Genomic DNA, 22,035 nt, shown 5'->3' with positions numbered 1-22,035 from the left:
TCTGGCTCGCGGATCGCGGCGGGAAATGGCTCTCCGTCATCGGTGGGCTCAGGCTGATGCTCCGTACCGCGGGGAGATGGTGGGCTGGGCTCTGGGTCCGGAGTGGCGAGATCCTCCACGGGGCCGATGGTGAGTGGCGACCCATTTCTCGCCAGAGTCCACTCCACAAAGGCAGCAAATTCCTCCCGATGATCATCTTCGGACGATCGCGTTCTGCACTCGGTGTTCAGACTTGCCTCATAGAAAGTGCAGAGCACGTCGTCCGGATAGCGGGTGATGTTAGCGACCAACAGGAACTGTCTGGTATGGTCCTCGAGAGTCTTGTCTTCCTGCTCCAGCAGGAGGAGGAGGAATTCGGGGCGCGTGAAGGGATCCATGGGGTAAACACAACGGAAAGAAAAACACTGAGGAAAAAACGGAAAACAAACGGAGGGGAGAACACTGATGTTAAACTGTTTTGGGGTCGGTTATTCTGTCACGGTACGGGTGTTCTAAAGAACAGGCAGGACGACGAAGATGACGAATCAAAGGATATTTAATAAAGAAACAGGAAATCCAGACAGGGTAGACAGCAACATAGACAGGAACATGGACATTGACATAGGCAATAACCGACAAACTAGACTACAAGAGGCAGGAACTAATATAGGGCAGATAACGAGGGGCAGACAGGTGAGCACAATAAGGTGATTAACTGATAATGAGGACAGGAACAACCAAATAAGGACACAGAGGGAGAAACCACAATCGACAGTCCACAGGGGTGTGACACATAGTTATTGTAGTTGTTTTTTTGTTTGTTTGTTTGTTTGTTATTTAAACCACGAATTCCACTAAGATTCACATCATGGCTACTGGCAAGTGCGATTCTCTGTGTATTCATTATGTCATGAAAACTAATGTGTTACCTTACATTATTCTGTCACTGTTAGTAAAATCTATGATATACTGTGGCATTACTTTGTATGCAAAGTAGTGTGTTTGGCATTAAAAAGTGCAGTTTTCTCACAGTGTTTGCAAGAGAAGCCAGATGATGCTACATTGTCTTATATGTCATTTAAAACGGATTCGCTTTTTTGTAAAAATGACTGACGGATTTGATTTGTCAGTGTTTTTCAAATTTAGTACATGACACTTTTATTTTAATTTTTTTGGTTGATGCATTCTCTCTGTATGAGCGCATTGGGCGGGAATTCAGTGTCCATTTGTCTTAGCTGCATTCCTGGCCCTTTGTGCTTTTTAAAATCCTGCGGCTTTCACGTTAACCTACCATTAACACGGTGCTACATTTATGATTATCAGCTGCTCGTATGCGTGCAGCTCTCCATTTCTCTCCAGCCAGAGTGGCACTTTGCTGTGACTGGCAGATTAATTATGGAGTACATGCATGCGTCCCTTGTAGACGGCTGAGCCGGGGAGGTGGGAATCTGCCCTCATGTAAAGCAATGAGACTGGCGCTCGGAGGACACAGCACCCCGGCCAATGTGTATCTGCCAGACCTCGTTACTGGAACAGGGCTACTCCGACGCCTCGGATCTCCCGGTCTGTGCATGCTGCCTTAAAGGAGTCTCTCTGGCAGGCCCGAGATCAGCACTGGCATCCGACAGGCCAGGATGAGCGGCGGTCTCACTGTGACAAGCCCTGATCTGCTGCAGGCTGTAATAAGCTGAACAATGCGCTCGGCTGGCAGTGTGCGCAGCGGAGTGATAATTGACACATCCTAAAAATGCGAGTAACGACTGGGTTATTAATGCTCTCACCCTGGGGGTGGTTTCAATGCAACCATTAAGCCTTTAATGGAGAGGGAAGACTGACATTTAAAAGCTGTTGCTGTTACCTACTTTTCCATTTAATGAAGATGAGTCTTCGGGCTGGCCGCAGCGAACAATTACAGCACTTCGACATTCAGGCGAAACAATGAGCCGTTGCTATTTTAGTTATTCTTGTTTTCAAAAATAACTCCAGAGCAGTGCCTAGGGCGTTGGAAAAAATGAGGAATCTCCTTTTTACTCTGGGGCAGGTGAGCGTGTTTCCCACCCCTCCCTGTTTTCTCTTTCATGATCGCTAAGACAACACAAGCCTTTCTACACGCCGTAATAATGTTGTTGATGTAGAAGACATGGCCAGAGTTTCGGTTAGGAGTAGAAAAGCCAAGGGCTTGTTACTAGGTTACATCACTGTTTTTGTTGTGAAGCGGTGTGCCAGGTCTTCAGGCGCTGTGGAAGGAGCTCACAGAGAGTGATTCCCCTCTGCCAAAGCCAAGTTACCATCCCCCCAACGGGGCCTTCTCCACCGCAAGTCTGCTTACTAATCCACACATCCATGTACACACACGAGTTTGCTCGCGTTCTCTTTTAACACTGTGATCGGATGATATTGAGTTTTGGAAAGAGATTGCTCCCAGTAATTGTCGTCTTTGAATTACAGTAGGATCGCATTTGCCTTTGTATATTTTACCTTGAGAATTCTCAAGCGTTTCTTAATGCACTCTATAAGACAATGAATATTAACACTCAGAGCATTTGCACAGTTTGTGAGTTGTTACTAAACCGCTCTCATTGTTTCAACATGGCCTTGTTGGTAAAATCTACCTTTTGCATATAACTCACATATGCATATACATATATATTAATGTATGTAATTTTATAATTTGTTTTATAGAAGACATTCAATAATAACACTTTTCAGTGCATACTTTTTATGTGCTTTTATAATTTTTTTAAAAATATTTCAATTTTGCTTTTATCTAGGAATTTGCTTTAATTTAGGTATTTTAGTACTTATTTTATTTCATTTAAAAAGGCAACATTTTTTTCTTTTTAAGCACCTAAAACACTTAAACGTTTAACCTTTTGTCAAATAGCAAATGTGTATCAAATATAGGTGAGAATCTTCACTTGCTTCACGATTAGATTCGGTTACGATTCAGAGGGTAGCGATTTGTTTATAAATGATGTTAACAATGCTTTACTTTTTTTCCCTCATTTTAAATCTATTTAGCAGAAGCATGCATGTAGAATAAATAATACAGAAATATAATCAAATGTAAGAATAATCACTTCATAGTTTTTAATTAATTATTTGCAAATAAATTGATTATTAATTAAAGCTGCAAAAGATATTCAGTCAAGATCAGTCAAGAGTGTTTACCCTTTTCTTTTGTTGTTTGATTAACATAAATCACCCAGACAGCAGCAGGTTAATGCACAGGTCTAATATAATATTACACATCAGATTTCCCCCCCAATTTTTTTCTGTTCAATTAAGACATAACCAGTTGTATTTACCTGAATGCTCACCAAGACAGATATTTTGAAATAATTCTGTCTATCTGTCTATCTACAAGTGCTTTGCTTCCTAAGCACATATGCAACTTTATTTAATCATATATAAGAAGTGTAGCCTACGGTATTTACAATAAAACAGTACATTAATATGTATGATAGGCCTATTTAATTACATTTTGTAAAATATTGATTCTTTTGTGTTAATGCATCAATGCAGAAGTGTTCACATCAGCATCGTAAAAACAATTACATTCTGCAGCTCTAGTATCAAATGGTAAATCATTTTGGCTCAAGTAGTAGTAATCAGTACTATTTTCTTAATTCAAAGCAGTGACATGCATTTGTTGTAATCAGTTCCCAGGGGGCTACTGACTTCAGTAGACTGAACTGCCTAACTCTGTGGATGTGTGCATAATGGCCACCAGCCATATCCCTTTTCAGTGCCAGTTAATGCATGCTCATCTGCAGCAAAGGCCTGTAACAGAGTCATCTGTATAGGTGCCACTGTTAATGAGGGGAGATGCAGGCTGCATTTTACTGCCTGGCACTGCAGAGGTGCGCTAATTACCACAGCAGCGCTCCTGAGAGCAGTGCATCCCTGGGTGATGTGCATGGAGTCAAAATGGCAGCAGCCCTGTAGCAAGTAGGTGATGCTTGAGACTTGAACCTTTATCTGCAGATTTCATCATTCAGAATTCTTGCAGGGATACTTCTGTGGTTTGTGGGATGGTGATGTGAATATTAAGTGCACAGAATGCCTCATTCTGCATGCATAATTTGGCATTTTTGTAATGCATTACTTTATTAGTCAAAGCCTTAAAATACATTGTGCATTATGCACGTGGCATGAATAGCCTCACAAATATTAAAATATTTATCCTAAGTCCAAATTAACATTTAATCAGCTTTTTTTTTTGTTATAAGAACTGTTCTATATAAGTGTTTTATAAGTTCACCTGAAGTATTTTAGCATTGTTTTGGTCACTCTGACCTTCCAAAAAAAATCAGATGACTTAGTTAAAACTTGATGTGAAAGTTTTGAACTTTGCTTCAGTTATTTTATTGCAGCTTTTTATATCTGATGCTTTTTTGTAGGGCTGTGCAAAAAATCGAATGCGATTTTCATGCGCATTTCGTCAGTAAAGCCGCTTCTGTGATTAGTAGTAAATCTCCAGCATGTGCTTTCAGATGGAGCGGCATTTACTACACAGAGCCGTAGTTCACTGACAAGCTACGGAAAATCGCGTTCATAATCGGCAATGAATCGCCTGCGATTTTGAAAGCGATTTTGCATAGCTTGTCAGTGAACTGCGTGTAGTGTAGTAAATGCCGCTTCATCTGAAAGCACGTGCTGGAGATTTACTACTAATCACAGAAGCGGCTTTACTGACGAGATGCGCATGAAAATCGCATTCGATTTTTTGCACAGCCCTACTTTTTTGATATCCAACTCTTTTATTTTGATCAATATTTCAAAGTTTTTCTGAGCAATTCTGACTCTGCTGCCCACAGTTTTATCTGCTACAGTCAGCTTTGGTGTTTCTTGTGTAGTCTTTACATTCAAATGCATATATGGTCATAATCAACGAGGGCAAAGCTTGCAAATTCTCCTTTATTGAAAGCACTGTTGTTATCCAGCATATACATGAGCCTTTTTTTCTGAATCAATGTGAAGTGTTTGGGTTAAAATGTATTTTGAATGTGTATTGTTTAAAAAAAAAAATTTAACATTTGAAATAAATGGTTCTCATGTAGTTTAATTTAAGGTCATAAATGTTGCATTCATTGTGAAAAATAAGAAAAATCCTGTTTAAAATAGTTTGAGATGACATTAACATGTCACCACAGGATTTTTTTAATATAAATGTTGATAACATGACTGATTTTTAAAATTAGAAAACTTCAGATATTGGCTTAACCATACATTTACATTAATGAATTTGGAAGCGAGTTTTTTCCAAAAGCAAGTTCAGGTTGTATATGGATAGTTGCCTTAACTTTTACATTTATTTGGCTGCTGTCTGCCTGACATTGCTTTCAGGTTGGTTGCCTGTTTGTTGCAACATGCAGCAGTTTCAGTTTGTCAATGCAGTTTATTTCTACAGTCTATGTGAAAATCAGATTGGATGCATGAGAAATTGAAGAGTCCATTGCGTATAGATTTGATTTCTTTTAATTAGCAAGTGCCCAAAGGTGCCAATTTCCTGCATGTGAATGACAAGGATGCTAAATTCGAATTTTAAGTTTGCACTTCAGCTGGATCAGAGGGTCCCATCCTTGTGTGGAAAAAATCTTTTAAATTAGAGGGTCATGACTCACCTTTATGGAAATGACAGAATGATGAAAAAAAGACAGTCTGTCATAGCACTGGCCTCACAGACATCTCATTTATCAGATTTCAGAGGCTCGCGCTCGCTTTCCGCCATTCTAGAGGAATTTCAATGAGGTTCCCGAGAGAACCGGGGAGGTATTTTTAAACCGAGGTTCGTCTGAATAATATGTGGGATATCCCCTCCCCTGGTGCCTTTTTTCCAGTCGTGTTGTCATTTTCACAATAAGACGTTCTGTGCAAACTCAGGGCTCTACAGTGCGACTGAAAACTACTGCGTGCGACTATGAAAACCACTATTGTCTGATTTTGCTCTATTTCGTCGTCGAAAATAGTTTCAAACAAAGTCACAGCTCAGCCGCTGCGCGTCTCCATTCAAACACAGTGGTGTTTCGTTTATGAATGAACGGCGGTTTTAAACGAATCTAGGGTGCTCCTAAATTTTTTACTGTGCTCCTAAATTTTTTAAGTTAGGAGCACAAGCGCTCCTAAAAAGAAAAATAAGTGTAGAGCCCTGGAACTGTAGATGGATTAAGCCGCCCGACCGTGTACCTATGAGACTGGACGCTTTTGCTACTATTTTGAGCCAGAGAGGGCAGCGTGCCTAACACACAAGGTTGTCTGTGGGTGTAGGGTGCAGCCGCAGATGGGAATGAGAGATCGTGCTGCAAGACGACGACTCCGAGGCCTGTTTACAACGCAGAGAGATGGAGGGGGGGGGAGGGTAGAGGGAAATAGAAAGGGTTATGCTACCCTCAGGAGAACTGGAAATCCATGTGAACCGTTCCCCCATTTGGCTGGCAGTTGTGAAAACAATTCCGCAGCATTTACTCAGTTTGCAGCTCGGATTACAGTTGTGTGAGTCAGCTGCAGGGTGCAGGCCGGAGGTAGGAGGTGGGCCAGACGGCTTGGCCGGTCTGTGCAGCTCAATGTTTTTTTTTTGGTTTGTCTGCAGATCTCCGTCTGTTCTAGAGCTTCTCTCCAAAGAGAAATGCTGCCTGTTTGAATGTGCTAATTAAAATGACATTGGTTCCAGCTGTAGTGGTTCTAACTATTGAAGTGTCAGCGCGCTTCAGAAGCGATCACTCATATCCTGACAGTGTCGGGCAATATAATGATCCCCTCTCTCGCTCTTCTCTACAGGTTTAGTTTTTGAGTGACGCCGACAAAAACAGTGATCTGAGGGAACCTCTGCGTCGCCGCCGCACTGAATCGTCACCTCTCCTTTGCCACCGCCACTCGACCTGCCACCATGACGTCGGAGCTGGAGAGCAGCTTGACCTCCATGGACTGGCTGCCACAGCTGACCATGCGGGCGGCCATTCAGAAAGCGGACACCCAGAACGCTCACGGGCCGGGCATGGCTAAGAAGAGCGCCCTGCTGGACCCCAACACCACACTGGACCAGGAGGAGGTGCAGCAGCACAAGGACGGCAAACCACCGTACAGCTACGCCAGCCTCATCACGTTTGCCATCAACAGCTCGCCAAAGAAGAAAATGACACTGAGCGAGATCTACCAGTGGATCTGTGACAATTTCCCCTATTACAGGGAAGCCGGCAGCGGGTGGAAGGTAAGGGGCGAGGCGCTGACTGTAAGCGCCAGTTAATTTGTCATTATTTGCTTTCTGCCCGTCAGAGACATTTGCATGCACACGAGTGACGTCCCTTCACTTAAATTCAATCAGTGTACCGAATCAGCCCTGAATTTAGTCAGAGGAGACTGCCAAGGTTAATGTGTGAAATTATTCTCATTTCTTATGCTGTCAAGGCTTTTTTTTTTTCTTCATTTCCTCACCAAGGAGCGCTTCGAAAATATAAAAGCAACAGCCACGCTGCTATTTTGCAAAGCGCCATTCAGATCTGTTTATGACCATTAATATTTGACACCGTATCTTGTCTCTCTAGACACAAGAAAATAAAGGCTCTTTTTGGAGACACGTGTGAGAAGGAAGTGTGTTGATATTCACCCAGCCAGATCCAGCCACACAAGCCATAGAAGAGGGAAAAAAGTGCCTTTCATGGCTTGTATTATTCATGCCAGATGCCTTGATAGAAGTCCATTATGTTGGAGAGAGCCATTGCTGTGTCACCATCTCAAGGAGCATATGATATACAGAGATGAAGCCGTGCTGATTGCCTTTTAAAGAGCGGAGATGGAAATTGATATTAGAATGAGCTTTCCAATCAGTTGACATTTATTGGCAATAGAATCGGTAGCACAGCTTTATTGCAGGCAGACAAGATGTACGTGGTTCATATCCGTGCGAGACGTGTCACCGTGCATGCGTGTGTGTGTGTGCGTCTATGCGTCTATCTGTTGGTGAGCATATTTTCACAAACACCACCCTCTTTTGCTCGGATATTTATGTCACTGTAGATATGAGAGCAACACATGATTTTGTCATTTTAAAAATCACCTTAAAATATGTTTACAGATGCAGGTTTTACTTGATAACTATAATCAAAATAACAAATCAAACATGTGGCTCCATACACTTCCACCCCATTGTTGTCTGTGGATTACAGAGCAGGAGAGTTTCAATTGCATATTTATCAATCCTATTTCCTTAAGTTTTCTTCCCTCCAGAAGCATAACGCTATTTCCACTGAAAAGATTTGTATTTGCAGATTTCTGAGGTGAGTTTGAGGGTCAACGTGGTGCTTTTACTCATTTAAAACGAACCTTTTTATTCTCTTGCTAGAAACGTGCTCACACTCCGTCCGTGGTACCTAGGAAGATGGCTGTAAGTTAAATTGCTTGCTAGCACCTGTAAAGCCTTTTGTGACATCAGCCTTTCTCTTTTCCTTTCCCCTCCCCCCTCTGCAAACATTTTACACGGTGGACAGACATAACAAATGGATTTCTGCGTTTTTCACTAAATTCACTGAAATCGCTGTACAAGGTTGCTGCCCTGACACGTTTAGCGAGAGACGGCTTTCCATTTTGCTGGAATGTAGCCTTTTTTCAAAAGCCTCATGGAAAGAGGCGTCCCACCGCTGTTCTCAATGATGGCCACTAATTGCCACATTCCATCTCTATATCATGTATTGTTATAGCTATTATATTGAGGATCTAGCAGTATGACAGTTTACAAAGGGCCAAATATGCATTCTGTAGTGTGTTAGCATTCGTTTAAACAGAGTATTTGAATAGTTAGATAATTGGACACAGTTCCTTTGCTTATTTTTATTTACGTAAATATAAGTTTGAAGATATAGCTGAAATCAAAGGCACACTGGTCACTCTTTGTGAAAGTGCTTGTGTTTAGATGCATAGTGTGAGACAGACCGAGGCGCTGTGCGATCCTACTATGTGATGTGGAAAATGGCTTTCAGGATATCGCAGCACAAACACATCTCACAGGAGGAAGAGCGTGTACTGATGGGAAAACAGAGCTGGTGTTAAGAATTGTATAACAGCAATACGAGTGTTTCTTTTAATAGACCGGAGAGCTCGAATCTCACTCTGACCGCCGTTGACTATTATTTTAGAGAGATCCTTTGTCTCTGAAGTGCGCGCTGCTATATTTGCGCGTTTGCACATATACCGAGCGTGGCTGGGGTGAATGTAGGTCTGTGTGCAGTCATCGCCCTCCATCTCTCCACATCCCCCCTGAGATGTCGGCAGCAGGAATTTACGACCCAGTGCACGGACACGTCTGTTCTCTATGATAATTCTAGCTGTGCTGGAGAGATGAGACTAGGCTAATCCAGGCGGTGGCAACTCATTTAGTCATCTCAATAGAACTCCATTAGCCAACGCTTTTAAGAAATATCAATAAGTGCTGTCAATAAGAATAGATAATTCATCAAGGTCAAAAAATATTAACGCTGTATTAGGGGAGACAGATATGCAGCTTGAGATGAATTTTAGCACATTCTGTCTGCAATATTATGAAACCGGTTACTCTAGAGTTGAGTTGTCACCAGGGTTAGAAATTAACTTTTTTTGCCCACAAGCCACAGTGGCTAGTGAAATGCAAAATTTTACTAACTGCTGTTTTTTTTTTTTTTTTACTAGCGTTTTTTAACATTTTTCTATATAAAATAACTCACCGTGATGTGAAATTGAACAGATTGTTTGTCTTTTAAAATATAGAACAATATAAAAACGCACTAGGGATTAATGAGCTACTGGCTTCATGAATATTAATCAGGTTGTGTGCGTTTGCTCGAACTGATTCGCTGAAATCAAAACAGGGACGATAATAGGTGAGCACCAGCCAATGAGATTGTCGTTTGCGCATTAGTTCCGCCTACTACAGGAAAACCCGGCAGTTCTTAAAAGCTGAAGAATTCCAAAGGAACTCTGTTATTTTTACAGGAAAATACAACAAAGTATATCATTTACATGCATCACATCAATTCTGCATGTTATGTAAGACTCTTGCTCGCTCCTTCTCTTTGCGCGTGTGAGAGAAAGCGTCAGCGTGTCGTGCGCCTTGATATTAACAGGCGAACTACGCTCATATTTATAATTCCAAACAATTAGTAAGCGACAGTTGCGAGAAAATGCTGTTTTGTACTCATTTATTGACGAGTCGGCTGCGGTGCGGCCAACTGAATGCACTGCTGAGTTTATGCATTTGACACTGAAAGCTGCTTCTGGTGAAGCGAAAGCCATCGCAACCCACCTGATCCGAGCATTCCAGCATCCTCATCCCGTTTGAATTTAGAGCACTTATATAGAAGCTGTAACGGAGTGCAACCAGGCTAAACCTCATTTTAAAAGCATTAAATGTATGGATGTTAGAAGATTATGGAGGACCCAAGCCACGCGAAAGCTCTTGTTATCCTCCCGAGAATTTTCAATCTCTGTTTACACAACAGGTTTGTAATCCAGCCACAGAGCAGGCCGTAATCTGATCAGGCACTCAGAAAACGTGCGGCGCTAGGAGATGTGACAACACAGCCTGCTTATGATGGCTTTGCCACGGCTGCTGCTCCTCAGAATTCACAATGCGGTTCTGGCACTTTCTCGCCTAATTGCTCCCTAATGATTTACCAGCAGTGCTTCGGGAACGCCGGGTGACTTTTCAGGTCATCGCTCTACCCACTTTCGAACCCAAAGTCTGAATCTCATTGTGCAGGAGACTCGTCTGAAGTGCCGCCGAAAATCCCAAGCAGTTCTCGCATCTTAACCAGTTTAAATATGCTTGAAATGTTTGTTCTTGAATCTCTTCCATCGCTACCGGCATGATATTCTCGCGTTTCCACACCTGCATGCAGGCGAAAAAGTGTGCAAATGCTTAATTCCTCACAAACGCCGTAGCCACTGATGCTCCAAAGCTGTTTCGGCCTGCTCTAATGGATAAATGCGTTTGGCGAGTTTGAGTCTTGCCCTGTTTAAAAACGCTGTTGGCACTTGTGGAGTGTCCGGACCTTCTTTGATCTCATTATGAAATGCAAATGCTCACCAACCTAAACAGATCAAAGGTTGCACCCGCTGCTGGGCAGCCCAACATAATAATGGAAGCCAGGGGCGATTGACCATTTTTTTTTTTTTCTAATAAGTGATTTGGGGGACTGCTTCACCCCCCCCAGGGCGTTATTTACTTGCGAGCCGGGAACATTATCTCTTAAGTAACTCAACGGCCAAATCCCAGCTCCCCTTGCTTTTATTTAAATGTAGAAGCACAGGTATTGCACTCATCATATCTCTCGACTCAGGCTTGGTGTGCGGGGTTTGGAATATTAAGATGTAAAATTGCTTCAGTGCACTCTGATTTTCAGTTTAATCCTCCAGACAGGATCATTACGCGGTCGGGCATTTCATTTTTAAACGTCCTCCTGATATTAAATTATTAAAATGCTAAGATAAAAGTTGTTTGTATGCTTTTTCTGCCAACTTTTTCTAAAAATATATATACCTTACAGTACATCAGATTTGAAAATCTAGTGTGCAGTTATTAGGTCTGTGTTGTTGCATATATTTAGTTTGCAGCCTCTCTGTGTTTTTAATTGTGGCAGCAGCAGAAGTGGCTGTGTCGGTGGTGGGAATGGTGGTGATTCATGCCGTAGCCAGTTTGATCCTGCTGTGTGGCTGGCTCCCGTGTCAGGAAGCTCCCGCCTGACCACCCGCCCACCAGCCTCACCTTGCCCCATCCCACTCGTACCCCGCCGCTCAACACAGAGTAGGTGGGCAGAAAGCGTAGCGGCTCACCAGGTGGAGCTGGCAGAGAGGGCACTCGCTACACCTCGCAAAGCATGGAGTTGACTTTGGAAGTGCTTTTGGAAGAAACTGACATCTTGAATCACGTTAACCAGTACTGCTGTAGCAATGTAACCGGTCTTGATCTACTCTTTGTTTTTGTTTTTAATTAAGGGAAGTACTACTTTTGAGCAGATACGTCAACCAACTAGTTTGGTACTCTAGGGAGAGATTGTTAGTCTGTGTACATTACTGTTTGGCGTCAGAAATAAGTTGTGCAATTTAAAATATATTTTAGTATTTAATTTACTCCTGCGATTGCAAAGCTTAATTTTCAGTATCTGTTACTCCAGTCTTCAGTGTCACATGATCCTTCAGAAATCTGATTTGGTGCTCATGAAGCTTTTCTTATCATAATCAGTGTTGAAAACAGTTGTGCTGCTTAATATATTTGTGAAAACCAATTTTCAGGATTTCATGAATAATTTCATGAATCATTTATAAAAGCATTTGTGAAATAGAAATTTTTGTCATTTTTGGTTAATTTAATACATCCTTGCTGAATAAAAGTAAACATATCTTGTAAGATATATCTTGTGGGTAAACTTACAGACAACAAGAAACCCATGATCCCTACTGTGCATGTAGGTGTATACTTCCCCCACTAAACATCAATCATTTGTCCTTCATTGATTGATTCAACCCCATCTACGGTTATAATGAGGCCTGTTACACAAAGTCAATACCTGACATGGAACATTTAATGCTGGGTAAACTGGGTGAAATGTCGGCCTCTTTAGCATTTCTTACTGCTTGTATAATAGCAGCTGCCTTTCCATCAGACATTTTGGGGTTAAAAACAATCTTCAACCAAACTGACCTGAATGTGTTTTTGAATGTGCTAAAAAGAAAACAAAAAACCTAAATGTTGGTCCAATAAGCTGTGTGCTTAACATTGTGATGTTTTGTATTAGACATTCGAGGGCATGCTTTATTTTGAATATTGTCACAACTGAAGAAGGGGATGCCCTTCCTCTCATACCTTACTGCTTAAATTTCTGTTTTTATGTTTCTATCTACATACATTTTTGCTCTTCCCCCACAGCAATTAATTGCCTTGTTCAGCTTAAGATACTTGGTTTTGCTTTTAAATGAAAAAAAAAAAAAAAAAAAAAAAAACTTCAGCACGGTTATCATGCCAGCCTTTAAACAAGTCAGCAGCTTCCCTTATTCTGGCGAGGATGCCCGGCTCTTTATTAATTGAGGCTGGGATGACCTGAACATGGCCTTTCATCACTGCTGTGATTTGGCCCCAAGAGAGAGGCGCTGAGCCATGATGAATTTGCGCATGCTATAAATAGAGTCTGGTCCTTGGAATCCGCCTTTAACTCCGAATCTACTCTCTGAAATCTGCTTAAGCTGGAGTTGGACTGTCTGTCGCTGCCGCTGGCATTAAACAAAGAAGAAAAAAATGAAATTGTAATTTTCATAAACGGTTGTGCAGTTCACTTTGAAAAGGTTTTCTTCATCTATGATTTTTAATTAATTGTTTGTGATTCTCCTCTTCTCTCTTTTGGGACTCCATGTCATTGTTTTGAAATAATATATTGTGTCTATAATTGAAGTAATCTGGAGTTTATATAGATCTGATGTTATTTTCTGGAAATGCTGAAATTATATTTTATTGCATAGACCTCTTCTAAGATGAGCATGTTTTTCATTTCTGTATAAAAATAAATTTTGTACAACTTCTAAAAAACATTTAAATATGATCAACACACAATATAATATAAATTAATATATATTATATATTAGGGATGTGCATCTCCATGACTGAGGCAGATACGATACACTCGATGCATAGCCAACGATACGATACACTAAAGATACATATGAAGCAGCTACCAATGCGATGCGATACAATTAACCCCTATTACGATGCAGTGCGATCCGATTTCGATTCGATTCGATTCAACACAATGCGATTCGATGTAATATGATGCATTGGAAAAAAATATGATCACTTCTAATGCCTCGAGGCCTGTTTCATAAAACAAGTTTACCAAATAAGCCAGGCTTATTTCAGTTAGTCTGACTTATTGTCAAATGATTTGGTTCCATAAAGAAAATTTAACATAGGCCTAGATCAAGCTTGGCACTGTGGCAACTTATGCTGGGAAACTAACCTGGTCTAAAGCAGGCTAACTGTCAGGCTAAGCCAAGTTCCTCTAACACTGACCAATAGGAAAGTAATGATATTACCACTGACTCTCTCACATACTATTATTTGACCTTTTTTTTAATTTTATTTATTTATTTATTTTTACAGTTACTAGCCATGCAGCCTTTCTCTCTGGTTTCATGACAGCTGTACCTTTTATAGTTTGCAGAACAGATAGCTGGAACATTACAATCTAAAATTGCTCTTTAAAGCATTAAAATAACTAGATTAAAAGTTAAAATCACTGAATTAAAAACTAAAATAATTAATAAAGAAAATGACTATATTTAACTGGTATAAGAAACACACATTAACTAATTTGAGCTTAGTAATTAGGACTGTACTAGCTTACATTTGATTTACCCATTACAATAGTCCCTTTACAGTTACTGCTATCATAAAAATACACTTATATGTAGGTTTAAAACTCTACAAAAGACACATTTAATGTCCAACAACAAATATTTTAGCAAAATGTATATTTTACTCTTAATTTTTAATTACTGGGCTATTATTCAATCGCCCTCCGTCTGTTTAGCGCGCATGCGCGTAGCAGTGCTCGTTCATTCGCGTAAGCCTCGCCCACTCCTGACAGCAGAATAGATATATTTGCGTGACTTTCTGACATTTACAGATGAAGAATATACCTGTGACATGTCAGTTATGCACTGAGGAAAACACAACATCTCAAATGCATTAAACAGCACAAATATATTCGCTGTTAGCCATGGTGGATCGATTTGATCCATGATCGACAAAGAGTTGCTTAAAAATAAACGTGCACAAATTAGTGATATTGTGTGAACTTAATTTGTCGTTTATGAAACCGCGCCGATTGATTCGCTAGGTTATTTCAGGTCAGGTTTTGGACTTTAATCCCTGCTTTTCCTCAGGTCTCCGTGGTGTTGTGATGTGTCATATTCACCATCGCATCTTTAACTTTTTATGCCGATGCACCGAGCGAATCGGTGAATCTTCCCATCCCTATTATATATATATAGATAATATATGTTAGATCCTTTTAAGTGTTTCCTCTATTATGGACATTCTGTATTTATCTGCTCATTTATTTGTGAATGAGGAGAAAAAATGTCTATGTCAATCTAAATGGTTGAGCATGAAGTCCCAGTGTAACAGCGGATTTAACTGATCTAGACATTTGCGTGAGGAGCACCTCTTCCAGAACGAAGGCAAATGCTGCACAGCCATACACAATAGTACTTGCGATTTGAAGTAATTATCCATAAGCTGCCCATTTACTTTGTTTACTCTTTAGCAAACCTGACCCTTCTTGTCAATTCTTTTTTTGAAGACTCGAATTTAAAGATTAAGCAGGCCTGCCAAGGCATTACCAGTACAATGCTGGTTTTTTACAAAAGGAAATGTGCCATGGCAAAAATATTTCATCTCATTTTATGCCCATCTGACATGGTTTTAGCAGGCAGGAGCTGCAGACAGAGTGGCACCATGTGTGTGGTGTCACTGAGGATATGGCACACTGCCCAGGGACTTCACATAGAGCTCCCACATCGAAAATGTCATTGAGCTCCATGCTTTTACTATCTGGGTTTTGGGTGACTTTGGTTTGTCTGTGCTGGTAGCTGGGAAGGCCAGGACTTTGAGGTCTAATGAGTTAGACCGGGCTTTTTTGATCCTGTGCCTGTTTTTTTCCCCCGCCTTTGACTTAAATTCCCGCTAGGAAATAGCAGAAATTACAAGATCTCTGCTTCAAAGCAATATGTGTCTTTTGGATTATTTATTTAATTTTTGCCAGAAACCCAATTTCTGTAATCATCTCGAGATTAGAAAATGCACTTCACATGCCTGGTATCATCATTAGTTTGTCGCAACAGTATTTATGTATCCACAGGCGCTGTGTCCTTACAGAATTCACTCTTTGTGAATGACAGTGCCTCCTAGCAGTAGAGCACAACCAATGATGGATGAGATGCCAGGAATCAACGCTGTCTTCCCATCCCACAGCCATTGACAGGCCAAACTCCAGCATCTTTGCATCACTCTGGTTAATCGCAGGTCATAGCAGCCATGGATATGACACATTAATTCCTCACTGACAATTGCCTATTCATCAGTGTCAGCACTCTCAATACACTTTTTCCATTCTAATTTATTGAAGAAAACTTTGGAAAAATGCATGTACAGTAGCCCCAAAAATGTTTGGCCACCACCATATTGAAGAACTGTAATTGTATTACAGATTGCAAAACGTCAAACGAAGTGGCACTTAAAAATAATACGAGCACATGTTAGTAAAACATTTCAAAAAGAGACCCGTTTTAAATTCTGAAAGAGTAGATGTGTTGTTCAGAATCAACATTTAAACAATTTCTGGTTATCAAAAAACACTACAGACATCTCTGTAATGTATATATATATATAGAGAGAGAGAGAGAGACTAGTAATAAAATATATAGCAACACATCATTCTTTATTTGCAGATGCCACTGGCCACTTGGTTTGATATTTTTTATCTAATGGCAATAATATACGATCCTTTATAAGCATGTTTTAAGTGTTCAAATACTTTTATGGGCCTGAAAAGTCTTGATGAGCTATACAACCAGGCTGTGTAGGCAGTCGCCTTTCATTTCAAGGTGACGTGGGCCGCCTGTAGCAGTGGAGAGTCTGGTCAGCAGGCAGAGAGAGAGACGGGCAGAGCTACTACTGCTGGTTGCCGCCCCTCTAGCCTCTGTCCTCCTTATCAGGGCCAGCTGGCTGCAAGGCCACAACCTCTCACTGCCAACTAATTGCCTCTGAATTAGACAATTAATGTGGCCTTGTAGAGGGCTGGAGTGTCTGACTAGAGGGACGGCAGTGAGCAGAAGGGTGCCCGGCCTCTCCTCACCTCAGCAATGTATTATTTATGGGTCGTTGTGCTTGACAGTTTTACATTAACTTTGCTAATGGACTGTATAGGAGGGTTGTGACTTTTGGATCTGTGTTAAGTTGAATACAATTGGGGAAACTTGGGTATTTTTTCCCCTCCCTTCTATGTTAAAGCACAAAGAATCTGCTATTCTCTCTTCTCAACTGCAGTTTAAAGGAGAGCGTTGCCTGAAGGGAAAGCCGGTGTACGAGCTTCAGATGGATAAAGGTGTAAAAGACGGGTCCCTGTCCACCCTCGGCACCCTCTTCGCCGCTTCTGCTGTGCGTTTCTGTTGATTGATTGACTGCCTCTGTTGTGTGAGGGATTCTTGTGTCACTCCGCAGTCGTAGATGAATGCTGAGTTTCCCTTGGTTTGCCAAAACCACCTCTCCGAAGTGCTTTTTTAGCCCTTTCTTGGAAGCGAGCAGTGCCATTGCACCAATGTTGGAGCCTCTAGCAGATCGATTATGTTTTCAAAGAGCCTAATTGTCGACATTGACTTGAACAGTTGTGTTCCGTTGATCTGCTCGTGCTGATTGTAGGCCACTAGCACAATGAAGTGTTCACATAACAGCCCCTGTCTTACAGTAGTGTTGAGAGATCGGGCTGCATTGTGCATATGGGAACTGGATGGTCACCTCTGCTCCCCTCATTAGCTCCATTGGCTGTAATAGTGGTTATTGACTGGATGGAGCTTTAAGCACCTGTAATATTAATGGCGGCTCTCCCAGCTGCGATGGATGAGTGCTGTGTTTGCTAGTGGTGCTGAGGACGCTCTTCTCTCGGTGCTTCATCCGCCACTTGTGCGCAGTAACAGTTCCAAACTCAGGGTTTGATGGTGACCCTCACATATTCAGTCCTGTTCCCATTTTGTTAGCTGTTAAATCTAAACCACCAGTGAATATTTGAGTTTTTTTTTTTTATATTTGGAGCATACTAGAAGTGGAGATAAAAAATAAAAAAAAAGATACTATGTGATATTGCAATACATTTGTCACAATATGAAATTGGCATATGAAATCTTCATTTAAGTATTAATTAATTAATTAATATGGTTTTCCTCTCTTTTAACATCAGAGGTACTCTACAGTTTAAAAGTTTGGGGTCAGTAAGGGTTAGGATTTTTTTCAACAGGAATGCATTAAAATTATCAATAGTGACATTCATTTATAATGATTTTCATAATGTAGGCCTAATACAAGATTGTTATAATGGTACAAAAGGTTAGTATTTCAAATGCTGTTCTTTTAAACTGTCTATTTATCAAAATATTCTGAGAAATATATATATAACGGTTTTTACAGATTATTAAGCAGCACAACTGTTTTCCACATTGATAATAAGAAATGGTACTTGAACACCAAATCAGCATATTAGAATCATTTCTGAATGATCATGTGACACTGAAAACTGGAGTAATGATGGTGAAAATTCAGCTTTGCCATCACAGGAATAAATTACATTTTAATATATATATATCAAAATTGAAAACAAAAGTTATTTTACATTTTAATAATTTTACAAAATTACTGTTTATTTTTGGTAAAATAAATGCAACCTTGATGAGTATAAGAGACTCCTTTCGAAAACAATCAAAAATCTTACAAGCTTTGTGCCATGTCTATCACTCATGTAGAGTGCATTTTGAATTTTTAATGTATTTCAGCAAAAAACAATAGTTTACATACTTAAAACATATGACTTTTAAAAACAGTATCTTGGGTTATACCAAAATATATTAAAAAATCAGATTGCAATTCTTTGTCTGTCGGAGCCTAAGAAACTCTTGCATCTTGACACTAGTATTATGATAATGTTCTATTATGAATTTCCCGGCGGTTCCTACAGCCAGCTGGATATAAATCCTCATAGTCCACATACATAAACAGTTGCTGATTCTCCAAATATAACATCACAACATGGACCCAAACCTAAATTAGTCTGTTGACATTGGAATTTAAAGAATTTGTTTAATGATGTCTTGACTGGAACTAGTTAATTTAGTGGTTTTTGTAATGAAATGAAAGTAAAGTCTTTCTGAATGTATTATTTCTATTGTAAGTACTACATGTAAGGTCATTTAAATGCCTTATTGTTCTTCCATCAGGGGAGATTCGTAAAATATTTAACCAAAAACCTTTTGTCACATCTAGATTTTCACCCATTACCCCGATTTCACTCACATGATTTATGCGTGTCTGTTTGTTTTAACGTTTTAACAATTTTGAATGTGGTTTTCGTGCAGTGTTGTGTTTGTAGAAAGAGCTGATTTTTGATAGTTCTTTGCATATTGTAAACTGTAACAAGTGTATGACAGACCTTCAGGAGATATTTTAAATTACATAAGTCATTATGGAGAGAGGAATATATTGTTTACTTACTAGGCTATATATAAAATAATACAGTGTCTCTTTATTTAAAAAAGGTAGTAAACAACCCTTAAAATACCACAAATTTACTCCTGTTTGGACGGACTGCTCACTAACCACTTGCAGCTTTTAAACGCTGTTTGAAGCTAACCACAAACCAATCCCCCCCCAGCATTAATATCATCTGCTCTCTGCACAACTGTCTTCTCATTTTCTTCCTCATAGCCCTGCTTATAAAGGGACTTCTCCCACTCAGCTCCTTAACCCTGTGTTTTATCTGTTGGCATGGACCTAAATTATAACATTTACATTATTTTCTTCTTCCCACCAATCCGTGTGGCACAGAAAGGCGACAGCTGTACCTTCCGCTTATATAATAGACAAGAAGTAATGCACAAGTGTTTTGAACTCAGAATGCTGAGTAGCTTTCACTCCACTCTTAGACAAACACTGTTTCTTTCTTTTTTTATTTTTCCCTGTGTCTCTGTCTGACAGCAGTTTTGAGGCAGTGCTGAATAAGGCCCAAAGTGCCATTGTCAGTGGCTGTTGCAGGATGCCGCTCTGAGCCGGCTGATAATTAAGAGGAGGGCCTGACAAATGGCTCTCATCAGATCGCTCATCTGGAACTGAGAGCACACGAAGGCTTTCAGGGAGGATAAACTGGGAGACGTCTCTTTGCTTTGCAATCTTTCATAACCTTCTGCGGCTCCTCCGAGCAGAGCGGAGCAAAGAGCTCTCTCTTTAAAACTCAACGCAGCTATGCCACACATAAGTGCTAAGTTCTCTGTCTGCCTCGGTGAGATATTCCTGATTTTTACTGGACTAATACACATGGCTTTTGTGTTATGTACCACCACCAGTTTGGCGTTACTGGATTACTTGCCTATTTAGAAATGTTTATATTGTGGTGTAAAATTATTTTGTGAGACATTTCTTACCTCTTGTTCTAGAGTTATGTGTTATAGAAAGATGTACATTATGTCCAGATCACTTGCATCAGAACCTGAAGCAAAGAACATTATTCATGTTGGGAAATGAGAATGCATGTGTGTAATTTATTTTTGTCAGCAGGGAATTTCATAGAGGAAGTTAGCTGATTATTTACAATATTGTCCAAAAATTTAGGGTGACTATATCAGAAATCATCCAAATTTGCTCATTTGGTGCTCAGAAAAAACATTCATTATCAATGTTGAAAACATATGAGATACAAAAAATAGCGTTTATTTGAAGTCCGTCAAACCTCTTTACTGTCATTTTGGATTCATTTATTGCATCATTGCTTAATAAAAATTCCTTCTAAATAAAGTACTGATTCCAAACGTTTGAATTGTAGTGTACATTGTATAAATTGGATTTTTAAAATCTCACAACAAAAACCTTGCTGGCATTCTCACTCTGCACTTGTTTTGGGAGTATTTATTCAACTTTTGGGTCAATTTAGAGCAAGGGAACATATTCGATATCTGTGCTTCTGTAAAATTAGTAGTTGGTAGCAAGCCATTGCATTACATAATGGGTCCAGGTCGGTACAAAAGTGTTATTGTAACTCAGACCTAGGGTTTGGAATCGAAAATCGATTCCGATTCCAGAATCGGATACTTAAGGTCAGGAATCGGATACTTGCTGTCAAATTAAATTTCGATTCCGCCTATCGATTCCTATGCGCTTTTTTTTTTTCTTCATCTGTGAGGACAGATCCCTGTCAGAACCTTGCTTGCTAATCTAAGCGCTTCAAAGTTTGGCTACATTTGTGATCAGAAGCCAAAAAAGCTAAGTATAATATCTGTGATAGCTAAATATGTTGCAAGAGAGGTGTCACCACCAACATGACAAAGCACTTTAATTTAATAGATCGTTAAAGATCGCGATCACGATTCAAACACCAACATGATTCTATTCCTAAATTACAATGATCCGTCTGTTTCATTCCTCAACCTTTGACGTGTGCTATCAATGTTGTGATCACTTGGTTCGTCCGTGCAGCGTACGATCACACCAGTGTGATTTGAACATTTAAATCTGCGTTCGCGCTGCCATTGACCTAAAGAGAGCAGCTGTCATCTGTCATGAATGAAACGGCTTCACAGTCTTTTCAGCCACACAGTATCATTATTTCTGTGTTACAAACATTCAAATCACAGAAGTACAGGGATAAAAGTTTATAGTTCAGATATAAACTGTGTGTATGATGTGTATGGTAGCGATTAAAATAGAGTATATCACCTTTGAAAGTAATTTGACACTTCAAATGAAGATTTATCGGTTACATTGTTACTAGTGGTCGACCGATATATCGCCAAGGCAGATATATCAGCCGATATTTGGCATTTTTTAAATATCGCAATCAGCCGATAAGTTTTCCTGTTTGGCCGATGCGTTCGAGGCGGGACTTTTATTTTGACTGCGCGCCTGACTTTTATTTTATATTATAGCGCCTGAGCACACAGTGCTCACATTCTCCCTGTTGTTCGCCGTTGTCATTAACAGTTCTGTCTAAATACGGACAGAAATCTGTCTAATAATCAGATAGAAAGGTTAAACAAAGGAATTAAAATGTATACAAAAAGTATTATAACGATTGCTTTTATATTATTAGTAATAGAAAGGCAAACATTATAATACTTCCTTGTTTGCCGTCAGCATTCAGCAAATATGCATTTATATCATTTAAACAAATCTTTGAATGACTAATGAACATTTAATTTCACAAACCTTGCAAACTTAGGATGCTTTCACACCTGTAGATCGATTGCTTTGTTCCGAAACAGGGATTAAAATTATTACAA

At 40.0% G+C, this 22,035-nt stretch overlaps 1 protein-coding gene across 1 annotated transcript in view; it reads left to right on the top strand.

Annotated features, from left to right (window-relative positions):
• The window catches only part of LOC107727748 (forkhead box protein J3-like), a 126,341-nt gene that overhangs the window by 63,169 nt on the left and 41,137 nt on the right, over positions 1–22,035 (top strand). The window contains exon 2 of the mRNA XM_016537707.1: positions 6,760–7,189. Within this exon, the coding sequence (XP_016393193.1) occupies positions 6,869–7,189 (321 nt within the window). The 5' untranslated portion in view covers positions 6,760–6,868. The remainder of the gene's footprint in view (positions 1–6,759; positions 7,190–22,035) is intronic.

This window comes from Sinocyclocheilus rhinocerous, unplaced genomic scaffold (assembly GCF_001515625.1).
Source record: "Sinocyclocheilus rhinocerous isolate Xijiao unplaced genomic scaffold, SAMN03320098_v1.1 scaffold576, whole genome shotgun sequence".
Classification (NCBI taxonomy): Eukaryota; Metazoa; Chordata; class Actinopteri; order Cypriniformes; family Cyprinidae; genus Sinocyclocheilus; species Sinocyclocheilus rhinocerous.
The sequence above is the reverse complement of the archived record's forward strand: the minus strand, read 5'-3'. Positions and strand labels throughout refer to the sequence as shown.